The sequence below is a fragment of the Heterostelium album genome, assembly GCF_000004825.1.
Source record: "Heterostelium album PN500 unplaced genomic scaffold PPL_scaffold11, whole genome shotgun sequence".
Lineage (NCBI taxonomy): Eukaryota > Evosea > Eumycetozoa > Acytosteliales > Acytosteliaceae > Heterostelium > Heterostelium album.
In genome coordinates, this window is record NW_008805073.1 from 871,257 (window position 1) to 886,658 (window position 15,402).

Here is a 15,402-nt window from a genome sequence, read left to right on the forward strand (position 1 = left end):
GAAATTTCATAAGTTTATTCAAAAATACTTATATTTATAAATATTTATAACAAAAAGATGACAAAGGTAAATTAATAATTAATATTTATTCGAATCACGTTCATTGAATTGTAATTTATTAATAAATACAATTTTTTTTATTTATTTTATTTTAGGGAAATAGATCTTTTACTTTATCAAACAATCATGTAAGTGAGAACAGTTATGCCAAAAAATATACGAATAGAAGACTCAGTCCAGGATCTAGTGATCGAGAGCCAACAACGACAGAGTTAAATCCACCTACACCAGTTGAGTCAAATCCAAGAACCGTTAGTACAACAACGCATACTGAAGCTCAGTCAAACGCTCTGACTACATGTGTACCAACTTCCCCAGTAGCGACTGAACCATATCCTACCAGGGGAAGAGGTAGAAAAGGAATAGTGCCAGATGGAAAAGTCCAATTTAGCTCTAACAAGACAATCACTGGTGTGACTAAAGATGGCTTTGAAACATCTCCTGTGCAATTCATTTCACAACTTTCTCATTCACCTCAAGTAATTCCGTCTATTTCTTTTGATAAGCAAATCAATTCCGATCAAATTTCGAGAGCGATCTCCTCCACACAAGAGCCTCTATTGGATTTTGAAAGCAGATTGCTTCCGATTGAAATAAGAGTGTTTCATCAACTTTCATTTGCTAAAGAACCGAAATGCTTTCAACGTGAGAGTGAAAAGCAAAAACTCAAGCGTCTATCTGCCAACATATGTCAGGATGGTCATAGTGTTAAATTACCATTCAATTATTTAACCAACTCCAATCATCAAGAGGAAACTAAAGTCATGCTCCTCTCCACACCAAGCTATATTTTCAACAATAACCATGCTCTTTTCAATAAAGAAGACCTTACATTCCACAATGTAAATTCCACTTTATTAATGAAAACAATAGCTGTTGCAAAATTAAAAGAAGTTTTGCATAACATGGAATTCTTCATTAAAGATCAACTCATAGAATCATCAGTAAAGAAAGTCAGACCATACTGTGTTGGATCTATCTCACCTGGTATTTTCAATGATACCAAAATGTCAGTTATTATACATCACTACAAGTGTACTCTACTTGACCCAAATGGAGAGAGAAGTTTCAAGTATCCAAAATTGATTACCAACGACTGGTGGTTCAGAGATACCCTTAAATCAGGAGTTGCTGCAAGATTTGTGGTTGAATCAATTAGCTTTAAAATCAACTCACTTTTTAACACTGTGACAGTAGAGTTTGAGTATGGTAAATATGCTATCTCAACAAACAGTGAATAACGAAGTTTATTGTAAACTAGAAGAAAAAATGCCATAAAACCAATAATACTAAATAAAAATTGTTTTTTTTAATAAAATTATATTATATATTACTATCTACATGATTTAGGAATTTGGTCATCAACCTTTTATTATTCAAACAATCTGTTTCGAACTCATTTTATGTGAAACAAAAGAGATTGACCACTTGAGAAAACAAATTCATTACTGAATTGCATCTGTCAATCTTTGAACTATTTGATTTTAGTTCTTTATATGGATCCAAGCGATTACATATTTGAAGTACGTCATTTACTTCTCTATGAATTGTAAATTTGGATATTAATCTTGATTGGCTGTTCATTAGTTATAATTTTATAATATTAAAATAATATAAGTAATTTAAATAATATATATATTAGAGATTGACATATTAAAATAATAACATGAACTTCGAAAACTTTTAAAAAAAATTGTTTTTTGTTTTATTTTTTGGTAATATTGGAAAAAAAATAGTCGAATAAAATGATTGATTGTGAAACAACAGATTTTGTGAAAATATCAACAGATCGATTTCCTTATTTGTGTTGGAAAACAAGATAATGCGCAGGCGAAAAGTAATGGGAGCTAGTTTCGTTTTGACATTAAATTAATATGAGTCTCAAGCAATACAAAAAATTGATTTATTGCAAAAAAAATACTTTTATTGTTTCATGTTCCAACTCACAGAGGCTGATGAGAAAGGAATTGTACTAGTTTACTATGGTCAACCAAATTGTATTGCTTGCGATTTGGTCAAAGAATATATGAGAACCTTACCAAGTAGATACCCAAATGCTTTCATGTTCCAAGTTCCATTTGGTTAGTTATTGTTGATTGTATGTGGGCCAATGATGTCGCAATCTATCCATTCGTCAAGGTCTTCAACGCAGTTCAAAAATGTATGGGTTACTTTACTAGCTCTGGTACTAATATGATCGATTTAATCAAGAAATACTATGAGTAGGATCCGATGGGACAATTCTGAGAAAGGTTCTTTGTTCTGGGTATTGAATCAAACTCAAACCATTGCCGGTAGAAGATTAATTGTAGAATGGATATGTAAACCATTGATGAGGATCCGGAAACAGGAGGCATACATGTGGTGCACTTCTGTCCACAATTGGAACACTTTTCAATTAATGATTTATCAACACCCACTAACGAATCTCTTGTATTGGGATTTGCGATATGGAGTGCAGTCTGCAATAATTGAACTACCTGCTGCTCAATAAAGTGACTTAATTTGCAGACAGTTGCCATATAGGCATCACCATTAACAACCACGACTCTGTTTACTCCTTTTGTAGGAATGCCACATTTGAAGACCGGCTGAATACTCTTATCGTGAGAAGACACAAGCTTGGGCGTTTTTCAGATCAAAGGTTAAAAATGTTAAACAATTGCTGCTGTCTCACCATAAAGTTTTAATGTTGATTTGGACTATTGATTAAGTGAGTACTGTTTAGATGGAAAGGAAGGTCCAACATTGAATCTGGCTAATTCATTATATTTTTTCAGTTTCAGTAATACATTATCATTCAATTTAGTACCATTGTTCAGCGAAATTTAATAGTTTCTCTTTTGATTTTTTGTATAATGTATAAGAGGAAAATTTATCTTTTTTTATAAATGTAAATATATTATGCTGTTATTTTCATATTTCATTAATTAACTTTCATACTCCTTGGATTCACCAATCTACTTGTATAACTAGATAATCTATTTTCAAAAGGTTGTTATCAACATCACTTAAATCCACAATGAAAAATGTTACATTGAGGAATAAAAAACAAGACAAATTTTCTATTTCCTCATTGAGTATTTAAAATGAAGTATATTTTTGGTAATTGTTAAATAGGATTGTTTTTCATATTTCCCCTTTAGGATATGTGATGTTGAATAGGAAAATATCATCACCTACTAAATTTGAAGTGTAAAATTAATTAACCACAAATCTATATTAAAATGAAAACGACAACAACATTAAGATCAATTTAAACTACAAATCTCACAAGTGATATTCTATCTACTCTTTTATTAGATTTCATTGATTGTTTGATTGGAGATACCAATGTGGTATTCTCTCTATCTTAAAAATAGTAAATTTAGTAGTTGATAAACCATAGAATATAAATATTAAAGACATTGGTAAAAATCAAAAAAAGTTAAAAATAGAAATTTCTGTAATTATATTTTTTTCTTTCATCACTGGATGATCACTGATTGAAAACATGGTAAACCATACAAAATGATCAACTATCAAATTTTTAACAATAAAAATTTGATTCGAAGTGGGTTTTTGTTTTATGTAATGATATTAGGATGCATCTGAAACTCAATGCCGATCCAATCATCATAGGGTAACCCTACTTTCTCTTTTACAGTAGGTGTCTATTTAACACCCACAACTTTCTTTTCAATGTGTTGGCAACATATATTCAATCAATTGATAGTTTGGTGGTAAATTTTATCATTAGTTGGATGAAAAATGATGCAAAGTAAAGTTGAAAGATGAAAATATTGTATAAATTATACATTATTCGATACACTTTTGAGTAGGAAGTTGCTAGTGAATTCACACTTTTGTATTTTTTTTTTTAAAAAAATAATAATTAAATCATAATTATAAAATTTAAAGAATAAATCATTGAAAATACATTAAGATACATATTAACAACAAGAGATGGTGTAATGAAAATTATTTTATTAATATCATACACCACCTATTTTCCAATACCAATAACCCCACACCCAACCCACTCACACACATATTTACCAACAAACATATATATAAATCCAAAAACTTACACACACTCACACACTTTGACATTCTCAAACCCCACTACTGTCAATCCACACAACCACCACATATATACAGTTATATATATATATGTATAAAAATGTATATATAGACTAAAAACATCATCATCAAAAAAACATAGACCCAAAGTCTAATTGATAAATAAAAAATTAAATAAAAAAAAAATGATAAATTTTCAAAAATACAAATATTTATAAAAGTAAGTAAAAAGTACAAACTGAGTATAAAAATAAAATAAAATCAAAACTAGGTTTATCAAAACTTTTGCTATTAAAACAATCACTCACAGAATCAACTAACAAACTATCAGCAACCTATCAAACAAAAACAAAACAACCACATAAGACAAAAATCCAAGAGACAAATAAATCCCAAGAGACAATTCAAATACAACTACGTTTTCGCACAATTATAAATATTGTTGTTTTCTATTAGGATTCAGAAAAGAATAAATATAATTTTTTTTTATTCTTTCGAATAATATCAATCAGTAGTAGTAGTAACTAACTATCAACTCAACAAAAAAAATCATCCGTTTCCACAAAACTCTAAATATATATAATTATTAATGATTATTAATTGATTTAAAATTTTATATTAATTATATGTGATTCGCCAACTAAAGAAGTTTAACATATTTGATTCACACCACAATAAACAATAATTGTTTTTGATTTATTTATTTATTATTCTAACTACAAATTTTTATTAAACTAAAACAAACTTTCTCCCTATCAACCATCAATAACAATTAAACAATCAAAATATCAATCCAAACCAACTAACCATTCAACCAACAAATCAATCAATCAAATTCCCTTTTATTTCAAATTCTTTTTTCGAAAATATATAACACTAACACAACAGAAATAAATATTTATTTTTATAACAATTCCCAATCATAGACACTAAAACAATACCATCAATATATTTTAGACTAAAAAATGTTTAAAGTTAATGAAAACCATAATAATATTTGGAGATATTCATATCCAATATGTTCAAGCAACCAGAGTAACAACAACAACAACAATAATGATATATCATCTTGGAAAGATGGAATGATAAATAATAACATTAATAATAATAATAATAACAATAGTTTTAATTATATTTCACAAAAACGATCAATGACAGAAAATAGTATAGATATAAATAATAATAATAGTAATAGTAGTAGTAGTAATAATAAGAAGAATAATAATAGTGTAAATAATAGTTTTAATTCATTAAATAATTATTTTCAAGAAGAAGAAAGAGAAGATAGTGATAGTTGGTCATTCTATTGCAATGAAGAATATACTTGTATATCAGCACCTTCCAATTCATTTGGAAATCTGACAGAGTTTGATCTATCTGCAATCCTCGAACCAAGACCTGTCAAGTCAACCTCGAGAATACATGAACTACTGAAAGGTAAAATCAGAGAGAGAATAGGAAGACTGTTAAACAATGAGGAAATGAGAAAGGAAGGCAAAGCAATAGAGAAAGGTGCAACTGACTATGAATTAAACTTGAGCAAAGCACATGAAAGAGCAAAGAAACAAATTCAACAAACAAACAACAACAACAACAATAACAACAATAGTATTAATAATACAAATAGTACCGACACTAATTGGAACTCAATTGTTCCAATTACAATCTTTAGATAAATAATCAATATCTTGAAGAAATGTAATAAAAAAAAAAAAACAATAATTAAATATATAGACAAATATATAGAGAGTAAGAGTATAAAGTGTTAATTAATTATTATTTGATTTATTTAATTTGATCCAAGTTACAATATTAAATCTAAATATATAAATGGATAGAAGATAAATAGTTATTATTATTATTATTATTATTATTATTATTATTATTATTATTATTATTTTTGTATTTGAATATATATGAATATGATGAATAATATGATTATTATTATGATCCTGTAATTATATGAGATGGTGAAGAATTTGATGATGATGGTGATTGCTCTGTTTCATATGGCTGTGATTCATCTCCAAATGAAGATGATTTCGATCCAACAGAATCCATTTCAATGTTGTTTGAAATATCTTGATAGACATTGCTATTCGCGATATGAATATCCAAATCTTCGCTTCGAACTGAGAATGCCGATGCATTTCTTGTGAACCATCTTTGGAAGTACTTTTCATTCAACTTTGAGAATAAAGATCCGATATTATTGAATCTAGAATCTATATGTAATGGCTATTCAATACATTATAATGTATTTGATTATAGTCAATATTACTATTAATTAATATATAGATATTTCTTGCTGCTTTTGACTTACCTTTCCAATGAAATCTAAACTGATGTCGGTATCAGATGATTTTATCTTGAAAGCTTTGAGTGCAGGGTAGGTTGTAAGACCGAATACGAATATCGTGAAAAACACCAATATTAGCATAGCAGTCTGTATTTCCGGTCGGTAGTCGCCAGTGAGTTCGTCGGACATACTCAACGAGAATGAGATTGCACCTCTTAGTCCAGACAACACCACAACCGTTTGAATAGAAATTGGAATACTAGACAGTCCTAATTTATTCAACACTGCAATAATAGGATAAACAGCAGCTGCTCTAAATACAATAATGAATATCTAAATAGGAAAAAGCTGTAAATAAAATTGATTCAAGTTGCTTGCAGGTTTGTTAATATTACTTACAATTGCCCAAATCAAAAAAGTAAGTTTAAATGAAAATTGATGAAGTGGCAATGACATTCCGATGTAGATGAATGTGATTGTTTCACAAACGAAAGAACCCATACGAAGTAGCTGTGTGCAGTTGTGTTTCGAGTCACTCGAGAGACTGTTGTATCCGTACTGCTGGAATGTAATACCACAGAAAAAGGTGGATAGAATGCCCGAGAGTGAAATTGCATCGGCCAGCAAATAGGAGATATAGGCAAACAGTATTACAAACAGTGTTTCAATCGCTGGATACTTTCCGATGTTTAGCCATTTCAATAGTAGCGAAACACAGAGTGCTATCAACACACCCAGTATGACACTTGCAATCGAAACGCCAAAGAACAACAGAATCGGTTTCCATATCTCCGCTAGACTATAGCTATTGACTGCCTGCACCAAAATAATCGATACGGCATCATTGAGAATACTCTCACCCAGAATAATCATATACAGTTTCGGATCGACATCCAACGCCTTGAAAATTCCAAGAGTTGCCACAGGATCTGTAGCACAAGCAATCGATCCAAATCTTTAAATTATAGATACAATTTGATTAGTTAGTTGATAGGTTTAAGAAAATATTAATATACTTACAATAATGAATCGAATATAGGTAATTTCATTGATAATCCAAGTTTACCAACTAGATACAATCCGAATGAAGTACCCAAGAACGAAATCAAAGTACCGATTGTCGCCAGCGTGATGATCGGTGTGATGTTCTTGAAGAACTCTATGCGGTGCACTGAGAAACCTGTTTCAAAGATGATGAATGGCAGTAGGAACAGGAAGAACAACTGTGGGCTGAAGTGCTCGACGTGCGTGATAAAGTCATTCTTGATGTACTTTCCGATGATTCCTATCACCACGCCATACACGATGACAGCGATCGACTCTGGTATGTAATGTAGATCCAGCCGGATCACACCGTACACAACCATCACCGAGAGCAAAACAACGATCAAGAAAAGCAGTACCAGAGTGCTTGCTTCTTTCTGTGAACATCCGAGGCTAGTACATTCACCGCCTTCTTTACTTCCTTCAGAATTGTCTGTAGTCGTACTGCCAGCAGCAGTTCCACTCGCCTCTACCACAACAAGTTGCGACGAAAGCAATGAAAACACAACGATTATCGTTAATAAACCATTTTTGTTGATAAAGTTAAAGTATTTTTGCTTGTTGTTGATGTTGCTGTTGTTGATGTTGATAGATAATTTACTAAAAAGTTGACCTAGGATGTTGGTGGATACAACATGACCACTGAATCTACTATTTGAAATTGATGTGATTCCATTCAGTGGAATTAAACCAAAGAGCATTATTATTTGAATCTGTTGTTTTGTTTGTGTTGAATTTAAAATTATTGCTAGAGATTGTTGTATTTGTATGGATGTGTTTAATGTTATCAATTGTATTAGATAACAATGAGTAAATGTTATTCTTGTTGTGAGAGTGAGAGAACTGCTGAGATGTTGTTGAAGAAGACTACTGTGACAATCATTCAATTCGATTAACCAGAAGGTACTACAAAAGAGGAGTAATAGAATAGAATCTATCTATTAAAAAAAATAGACTGTGTAATTATATTATAAATATAGATTTAAAAACACCACCAATCAACTTTTAAATATTATAATCGATTGATTGATAGAATAGAATGATATATAACAATTTTTATTAGCAAATATATTTTTATTATGATAACTTGTTTTGTTTTTTTAAACTTGGTTACTTTTTTTTTTTTTTTAAAAAATTTTAAAAAATTCCAAAATTAAATATTCTTTTTTCTGATCAGATCTGCAAATGTAACCCCCATATTCACACACATTCACACTCATAATAATAATAAAATAATAATAAATTTAAAGTTTATACTTAACAAAGTCAGTCAATCATTGTTTGAGAAGAATGACATTCACTTGAAACAATAATAATAATAATAATTGTTCATTTTTGTGTTTGATTCTTTATTTGTATAAACCGTCAACAACGAAAATAGGATTGCATGAATCACAACAACGATAGGGTGGATAGGCAGGGAGGAAGGTTTGGCCTTGTGATAAGCATTGAGCTGGTGATAGAGATTTGCACTTGACACTATCACACACATTAGGATAACCGGTGGTTGTGATCGACGATATAGATGATGACGTTGGGGGTGGTTTGCTCTCACAGGATGGACAGCATTTGCCAATACTGAAATCCGGTCCGTAATAATATCCACCAGATGCATAACAACTTTGAAAAAATAAGATAAAATAGATAATTAATTAGATATAGATATTATCAAATAAAATAAGAGAATATCTATCTACATACATATGTGGATTAACTATTGGACAGATTTGACCTACACACCAACCATAGGTTGTTACGAATGTGGTCGAAGAATATTCACAGGTTGGACAGCAACGAGTGGGTGGATTGGCTGGTACTAATACTTTGCCTTGTGCTCTGCATACCCATTCATCAACGTAGGGACATGGTATAGTGCAAGACAATGTAGTAGCACCGGTAGTTGTGCTGGATGATGATGATGACGACGATGTTGACGATGACGATGAACTGGTGGAAGAAGAGGTAACGGTCTTACAATATTCACAACAACGACCGGCTGTAATATCTTTATCAACAATCTGTCCACCTCTAGCTATACAAATAGTTTTGTTTACAGGTGAACATTGCACATAGTCACAGTAGTTTTGACAGGAATCACAGCAGATTCCATCTTCAATTTTCTTTGGAATTATTTTACCTTTGCAATTGTTGCTATTAACAGGAATACAAAATGAATTCTCACACTGAGCATTTGGATTGCTACTACCAGTAGTCACTCCACTTGTGCTTGTTAATACTAAACATCTATCACAACATCTACCATTAACTATTTAATTAAACAAATTGTTAATAGTGATTATCCAATCAATTACAATTATATATATATTACATACTTGGATCTGCTTTAATAATGATACCATTGCAATTGATAACAGGTGCACAAAACACTCTATCACAAATACTTTCACACTTATCACAGCATCTATTTGAATATGCTCTTTTGAAGACACCTCCATTCAATAGACACTCTGTTTCATTAACTCTTCCACACTTAATAGTTCGACAGCTTAAAAAAAAAGTAATAGTAATATTTTAATTAGTTAACTAACTTTTGCTAAGGAAACTTATTTTTATATTCTTACTCGCACTTTGGACAACAACCTCGAGGATTAAAAGGTATATCATAAATTGAACAATCTGTTATGACTGCATAGCATTCATCAACAGGTGGGCAAATTACACCATCATCATTCTCAACCTCTTCGACTGTCTCAGCTACATCGACCACCTCTTCATTTCCTAAAACTACTAAAGTAGAGATTAGCAATAATAATAATATAAAAAATAATTTCTTTGACATTTTATAAAAAAATATATGAATAAATAATTTATATCATTTCAATTATCTTATTATCTCATTGCAATTTTCTATATTATTGTAAATTAATTAAATTGGTGTGGTATAATCATGATCATAAATTAAATACCACACTTAAAAATATTTCAGCTGCGCAAGTATTATATCAACAAAATATATTTTATTTATTATACAAGTTGTCATTATTAAATAATATTCTATTTGTATCAAAATTTCTTTTCGGTTACAAATATCACAACTTTGTCAAATCAATACAAACTTGATATATGATGATCTCTTGGGAATCATCTTGTTACCTCTTTAGACTATTTTAGTAAATATTAATTTTAAATATTTAAAGTTTACAGATTTAAAAGTGAATTCTTTAGGATCAAATTCATAAATATATGCAATAGATCATCATTATAAACAAGAAGTTCTGAAGATTGTACAATATTTGTTTAAGTGTTAATAGTCATCATGTTCAATATTATTAATTTAATATTTAATCTTGTTTAATTTTTATTATTTATTTACAAAAATGGGTATCTTTATTTACTAATTTAATAAATCAATTTAATTTATCTTTTAATAATGATTCCCTATTACAATAAAAAATTCTTTTGAGTGATCGAAATATTTGATCATTTTATTTATTAAATTTATTACTTTTGAATTGTTAATTAGATTGTACAATTATATTAATAATTTCACTTAAAAAATTTAATACCATCATTTTGAATTAAATTCTTGTTTTCTTTTCAGTTACAAAGATAACATCTTTGTCAAAATCAATACCAATTTGATGTAACATGATGTTGTCACGTGGAAGAATCATCTTGTTTCCAGACTAGTGTGAAATAAAGTTTCAAAAAAATAACAAATTAATAAATTGTAAATTGGATAAACAATTTTTCTACTTACAGATTTAAAAGTAAATTCTTTTTGATCTAAATCATAAATCTCTGCAATAGATTCTCGAAGAGATAAACAGGAATCATCATTATACACGGGAAGTTCTGATATTTCATTCTGGAATGAGACTTTGACATTAATTAATTGTTTAGTTGTTTTCTCTTCAATATTTAATTTGGACATTGGTTGTGTGATGTTACTTGGAGAATGGAATTGTGGTGTTGATTCAACAGAAGATAATGTTTCGGTGGGTGTTGATACGACTAAAGATGTTGAAGGTTGTGGTGAAACAACAGTAGATGAAGGTGGCTGTGAAACAAATGAAGATGTAGATTGTTGTGAAACAACTGTGGAAGGTTGTGGTGTATGAGTAACTATTTCAGTTTCTTTTTTAGCTTCTGCTAGTTTTTTTGCCTCCAATTGTCTCAGTTTTGCTGGTGAAATGAATTTGTTATTCTGGATTCTTCTACTTGACAGGGTTTCTTGTCCAATGGTCAAAACTCTCTTTTAAAATGAAAAGAGACTTACATCTTTTCTTGGATCTCTTTGATTCTCTCCTTCAATATAAGGATAGATTTCAAAGATATTCTTTTTTTCTATTCCTTTAATTGCATAGATCTTTTGGATAATCTTTCTCTCTTCTTCTGAGAGCTCATCGATATGATTGATTGCTATCACAGTTGTTATACCAGCTGCAATAGTTTCAGACAAGTTTTGAACCAAAAACTTGAGATCATCTTCGCTCTCAACTGAGGTAATTGGGAAGATGTAAATGAAGGCATGAACTGCATCTTCTTCATTAGGTGCAACGTTGGACACATCAGCTTCAGTCATAGAAGTACCATGTGAATAACGACCCCTATTGAAAATAAAGAAGTTTAATTAGTAAGAATAAAAAATACAAATTAGAACAAATACACACTCTGTGGCATGTTTAATATTAAATGGACTTTTGGTAGTGACACCCCATTTGTCACAAAGATTTATCTGAATGTTTTTAATAACTTCTTGGATTATTGGAGTTTTGGAAATACTGAGATTTGATAAAATATTTGAAATATGTATTTTCTGAAAGTTGGTTGTTACATGGGTTTCTAATTTTGCCATTTTGAAACTACAATCAAAAATACTGGTTCCTCCAATGAAAAGATTACACAAAGACTGAAGAGTGGTAGATTTTCCAACTCCAATTCTTCCATTTACACCAATATTTATCTCCTCTTGGGTAATCAAATCCCCAATAACCCATACTAATAATTTTACATTAATAGATTATTCAAATAAAAATATAAAAAAGTTAATTATAAACTTACACACTTCAAAATTAAAGAAGCAGTTACAAGTTAAATCCTTGAAATTAACTTTAAATAGAATTGAAGGAGGGAGTTGAACTGTACCATTAGTGGCTTCCTGGGTTAAGTATAATTTGAAATCCTTCATAACACATTTTTCATATTCAAGTTTACTATCAAAAACTATCTCATTCTTTGAGTAATATCTATTGGGTAATATTTCTATTTTGAGTTGATTTGCTGGAATTTGAAGGTTGTTGTCAACAACTGTCACCTCAACCTTTAATTTTAAAGGTTCATTGGATTTTTGATAAGATGGAGAATTTGGTGAGAATTTAATGATAAATGGTAATGTTGGTTTTTTGTTTCCAGTAACAGAATCCACAAACTTATATAATTCACTATATGTTTGGAACATTAATGATTTTTGTTTTGGGAAATTCTTTTCAAAAAATTGTCTTTTGATTGATCCAACTCCAATCAACAAAATATCAACATTCTTAAAAAAGATAAAAAAAAAATTTAGCTAAATTAATACTAAAATTAAGTTATATTCCAATAATATAAATACCTCTTTTAAAAGTGTTCTTATTGCACTACTTGGATCATCTGTAGGCTCACCATCAGTAATTAATACAATTAAATTCTTACCATAGCTTACAGAAAATAAACCGTCATGAGTTTGAATAAATGCCTTTTTCATTTCAGTTCCACCACTCATGAAAACAAGATCTAAAAAAACAAACATAATTGAATTAGTTTATAATATATAATACATATAATTGAGATCTTACTTTCAATGGATTTAGAAATTTCATTTCTAATCTTGGTAAATTCCAAATGCACCTTACTATCAGAAGAAAAATTTATTATTCTGATATACATTTGAGGATCCAACTTATCACAAAAACTGGTGATAACCATCTTTGCGTACTTAAAACCTTCATTACCAACAGATCCACTTGAATCAAGGATAAAGGTACAAGATATATAATTACTCTCTGAAAATAATTGTGTTAAATATCCATTATCATCATTCATTCTAAATTAATATATAAACTATTTCTATAGTTTTAAAAAAGAAAAAAAAAATAATGAAGTAGAAAATTTATAGAGATTGTATCTATATATATGTGTTCATTTCTCAAGAACAAACTTAAATGGGTAGTTTCTTCTTAAATTTTTCATTTCAACTTGAAAGATTAATTCAATCAAAAATCAAAGTATTAAGTTTAACTCTAATATTTTTAAACAAATGAATGAATATTCAAACACCTTGTATTTCGAACAATTTTATCTATTTTGTTAACCCACCACAAAAAAATTAATTTTTTAGGTAGATTTTTATGTTTCTTTGCTTTCAAAATGAACATACATTTACAGAATGAGTTCAGTTCATTTATTTACCATCAATTATGAACAAAACAACTAGCTTTTCTTTGTTGTATTCAAAAAATACTAAAAAAAATTTAAAAAAAAAATTAGAAGATACTAAAAATTGGAAGTTTACAATTGAAACTTTTAATTTAATTAAAAGAAAAATAGAACTTATTTTGGTATCAGTGTGCACGATCCTAAAAAGATATTTTAAAAAAAATCAAAGGATCCTTAAAATTGTAAAAAGTGGTTTTCAAAAAAAAAATATCTTTTTTAAAATTTTTGTAAAAAAAAAATCTTACACCAGGATGTTTTAAGTTTGGGAAATTTGCGTAAAATAAAAACAATCGACCAGGATACCACACTACAAGATCTTTAAGCCCTTAAATCCCTTTAAATTTATAGGAACAGCTTGAATCACTTTATTTTTTATAAAACATACAGATAGATTTTTCTTTATTATCTAAATAGATAGAAAATGAACAAATTATTTATTGTAACACTATTCTGCGCATTATTTGTTGTTGCTAGCACTAACGCAAGTGCTGCCTCAGACCTCGGAGACTTGGTCTTGGGTGTTGTTGAGGGTTTGGAGTTCACCGTTAGCTCACACGCCAAGCAATGCATCAGAGACACCAAGCACACCGTCACCGCCATCAAGGACGGTCTCGAAGATATCGATCATGGATTCTCAAAGAAGTCGGTTCACGACGTCGCCGATGGTCTCAAGGACTTTGGTGGTGCCCTCATTGTGATCCCAGAGATCTACGAAGAGTGTGGTATCAGCAAGTTCGTCAGCGAAATCAAGACCCTCGCCTCAAGATTAAAGTCCGGTGAAGCTGGTGTCATCGATGTCGTCCTCCGTGAATTGATCAACATCTTCCATAACCGTCACGACCTCACCTCCTACTTCAAGGATGCTATTGCCGACGAGAAGAAAGGATCATACACCGACTGTGGTATCAACGTTGGTAAAATCATTGGTGTATTATTAAGAGATTAAAATTTTTATAAAAATATTATAAAATATTATAATTATTATTTATCAGATATATTAATATTTGATCAACACGCCAAAAACAATCTTGAAATGTTGTTTAAATAAAACTAACATTTTATTAAATTTAAATTATTTGAAAAAAAAAAACAACTAAAACATAAATTGTCTAGAATAAATTCTATAGTAATTCGCCCTGATAATTAGTAAAACCATTGGTGAAATCTGATTAGGAGATAAATAAAAATATATAAATATTTCTTTATTTTTGCTAAACAAAAAACTGATTGGTAGTTGATATTTTTTAATATTAAAATAATAAACTCATCCAGTAAATGTCCTTTTGATTATTTAAATACACTGAATCGTTTTAAACTGTGAAGTTGGACTAAATGATAATAGAATTAGTGATGAGTGATAAAACTAAAACCCAATAAGGAATTGATTAAAGGTTCATTAATTAATTTCTTTTGTAAACAGATAGACTCTACTCTTGCTCAAAGAAATGAACAAATTATTTATTGTTACTTTCTTCTTTGTACTTTTAGTTGCTACTAAG

The 15,402-nt window shown here is 29.5% G+C and overlaps 7 protein-coding genes across 7 annotated transcripts; 4 read left to right on the forward strand and 3 right to left on the reverse strand.

Moving 5' to 3' along the window:
• Nucleotides 1-57: 57 nt before the first annotated feature.
• On the forward strand, nt 58-2,773 carry PPL_09740 (uncharacterized protein; the record flags this gene model as incomplete). Its single annotated transcript, XM_020580532.1, has 7 exons — nt 58-66; nt 156-539; nt 567-1,293; nt 1,549-1,583; nt 1,940-2,102; nt 2,147-2,282; nt 2,647-2,773. 7 exons carry the CDS (start codon nt 58-60, stop codon nt 2,771-2,773), a joined length of 1,581 nt encoding a protein of 526 aa, XP_020429119.1.
• Nucleotides 2,774-5,087: 2,314 nt separating this feature from the next.
• On the forward strand, nt 5,088-5,798 carry PPL_09741 (CsbD family protein; the record flags this gene model as incomplete). The annotated part of the gene is made up of 1 exon (XM_020580533.1): nt 5,088-5,798. The coding sequence occupies one exon, from the start codon at nt 5,088-5,090 to the stop codon at nt 5,796-5,798; it is 711 nt and encodes a 236-aa protein (XP_020429120.1).
• A 268-nt stretch (nt 5,799-6,066) lies between these two features.
• PPL_09742 (uncharacterized protein) lies at nt 6,067-7,470 on the reverse strand (the record flags this gene model as incomplete). Its single annotated transcript, XM_020580534.1, has 4 exons — nt 6,067-6,360; nt 6,446-6,754; nt 6,821-7,376; nt 7,442-7,470. 4 exons carry the CDS (start codon nt 7,468-7,470, stop codon nt 6,067-6,069), a joined length of 1,188 nt encoding a protein of 395 aa, XP_020429121.1.
• Nucleotides 7,471-7,726: 256 nt separating this feature from the next.
• On the forward strand, nt 7,727-8,474 carry PPL_09743 (uncharacterized protein; the record flags this gene model as incomplete). The annotated part of the gene is made up of 3 exons (XM_020580535.1): nt 7,727-7,745; nt 7,893-8,013; nt 8,420-8,474. The coding sequence occupies 3 exons, from the start codon at nt 7,727-7,729 to the stop codon at nt 8,472-8,474; spliced, it is 195 nt and encodes a 64-aa protein (XP_020429122.1).
• Nucleotides 8,475-8,814: 340 nt separating this feature from the next.
• On the reverse strand, nt 8,815-10,265 carry PPL_09744 (uncharacterized protein; the record flags this gene model as incomplete). Its single annotated transcript, XM_020580536.1, has 4 exons — nt 8,815-9,085; nt 9,167-9,731; nt 9,799-9,971; nt 10,048-10,265. 4 exons carry the CDS (start codon nt 10,263-10,265, stop codon nt 8,815-8,817), a joined length of 1,227 nt encoding a protein of 408 aa, XP_020429123.1.
• A 739-nt stretch (nt 10,266-11,004) lies between these two features.
• On the reverse strand, nt 11,005-13,657 carry PPL_09745 (uncharacterized protein; the record flags this gene model as incomplete). Its single annotated transcript, XM_020580537.1, has 8 exons — nt 11,005-11,112; nt 11,187-11,681; nt 11,706-12,036; nt 12,100-12,427; nt 12,518-12,968; nt 13,041-13,201; nt 13,264-13,511; nt 13,626-13,657. 8 exons carry the CDS (start codon nt 13,655-13,657, stop codon nt 11,005-11,007), a joined length of 2,154 nt encoding a protein of 717 aa, XP_020429124.1.
• Nucleotides 13,658-14,324: 667 nt separating this feature from the next.
• Nucleotides 14,325-14,849, forward strand: p17 (uncharacterized protein; the record flags this gene model as incomplete). Its single annotated transcript, XM_020580538.1, has 1 exon — nt 14,325-14,849. One exon carries the CDS (start codon nt 14,325-14,327, stop codon nt 14,847-14,849), a length of 525 nt encoding a protein of 174 aa, XP_020429125.1.
• Nucleotides 14,850-15,402: the final 553 nt, after the last annotated feature.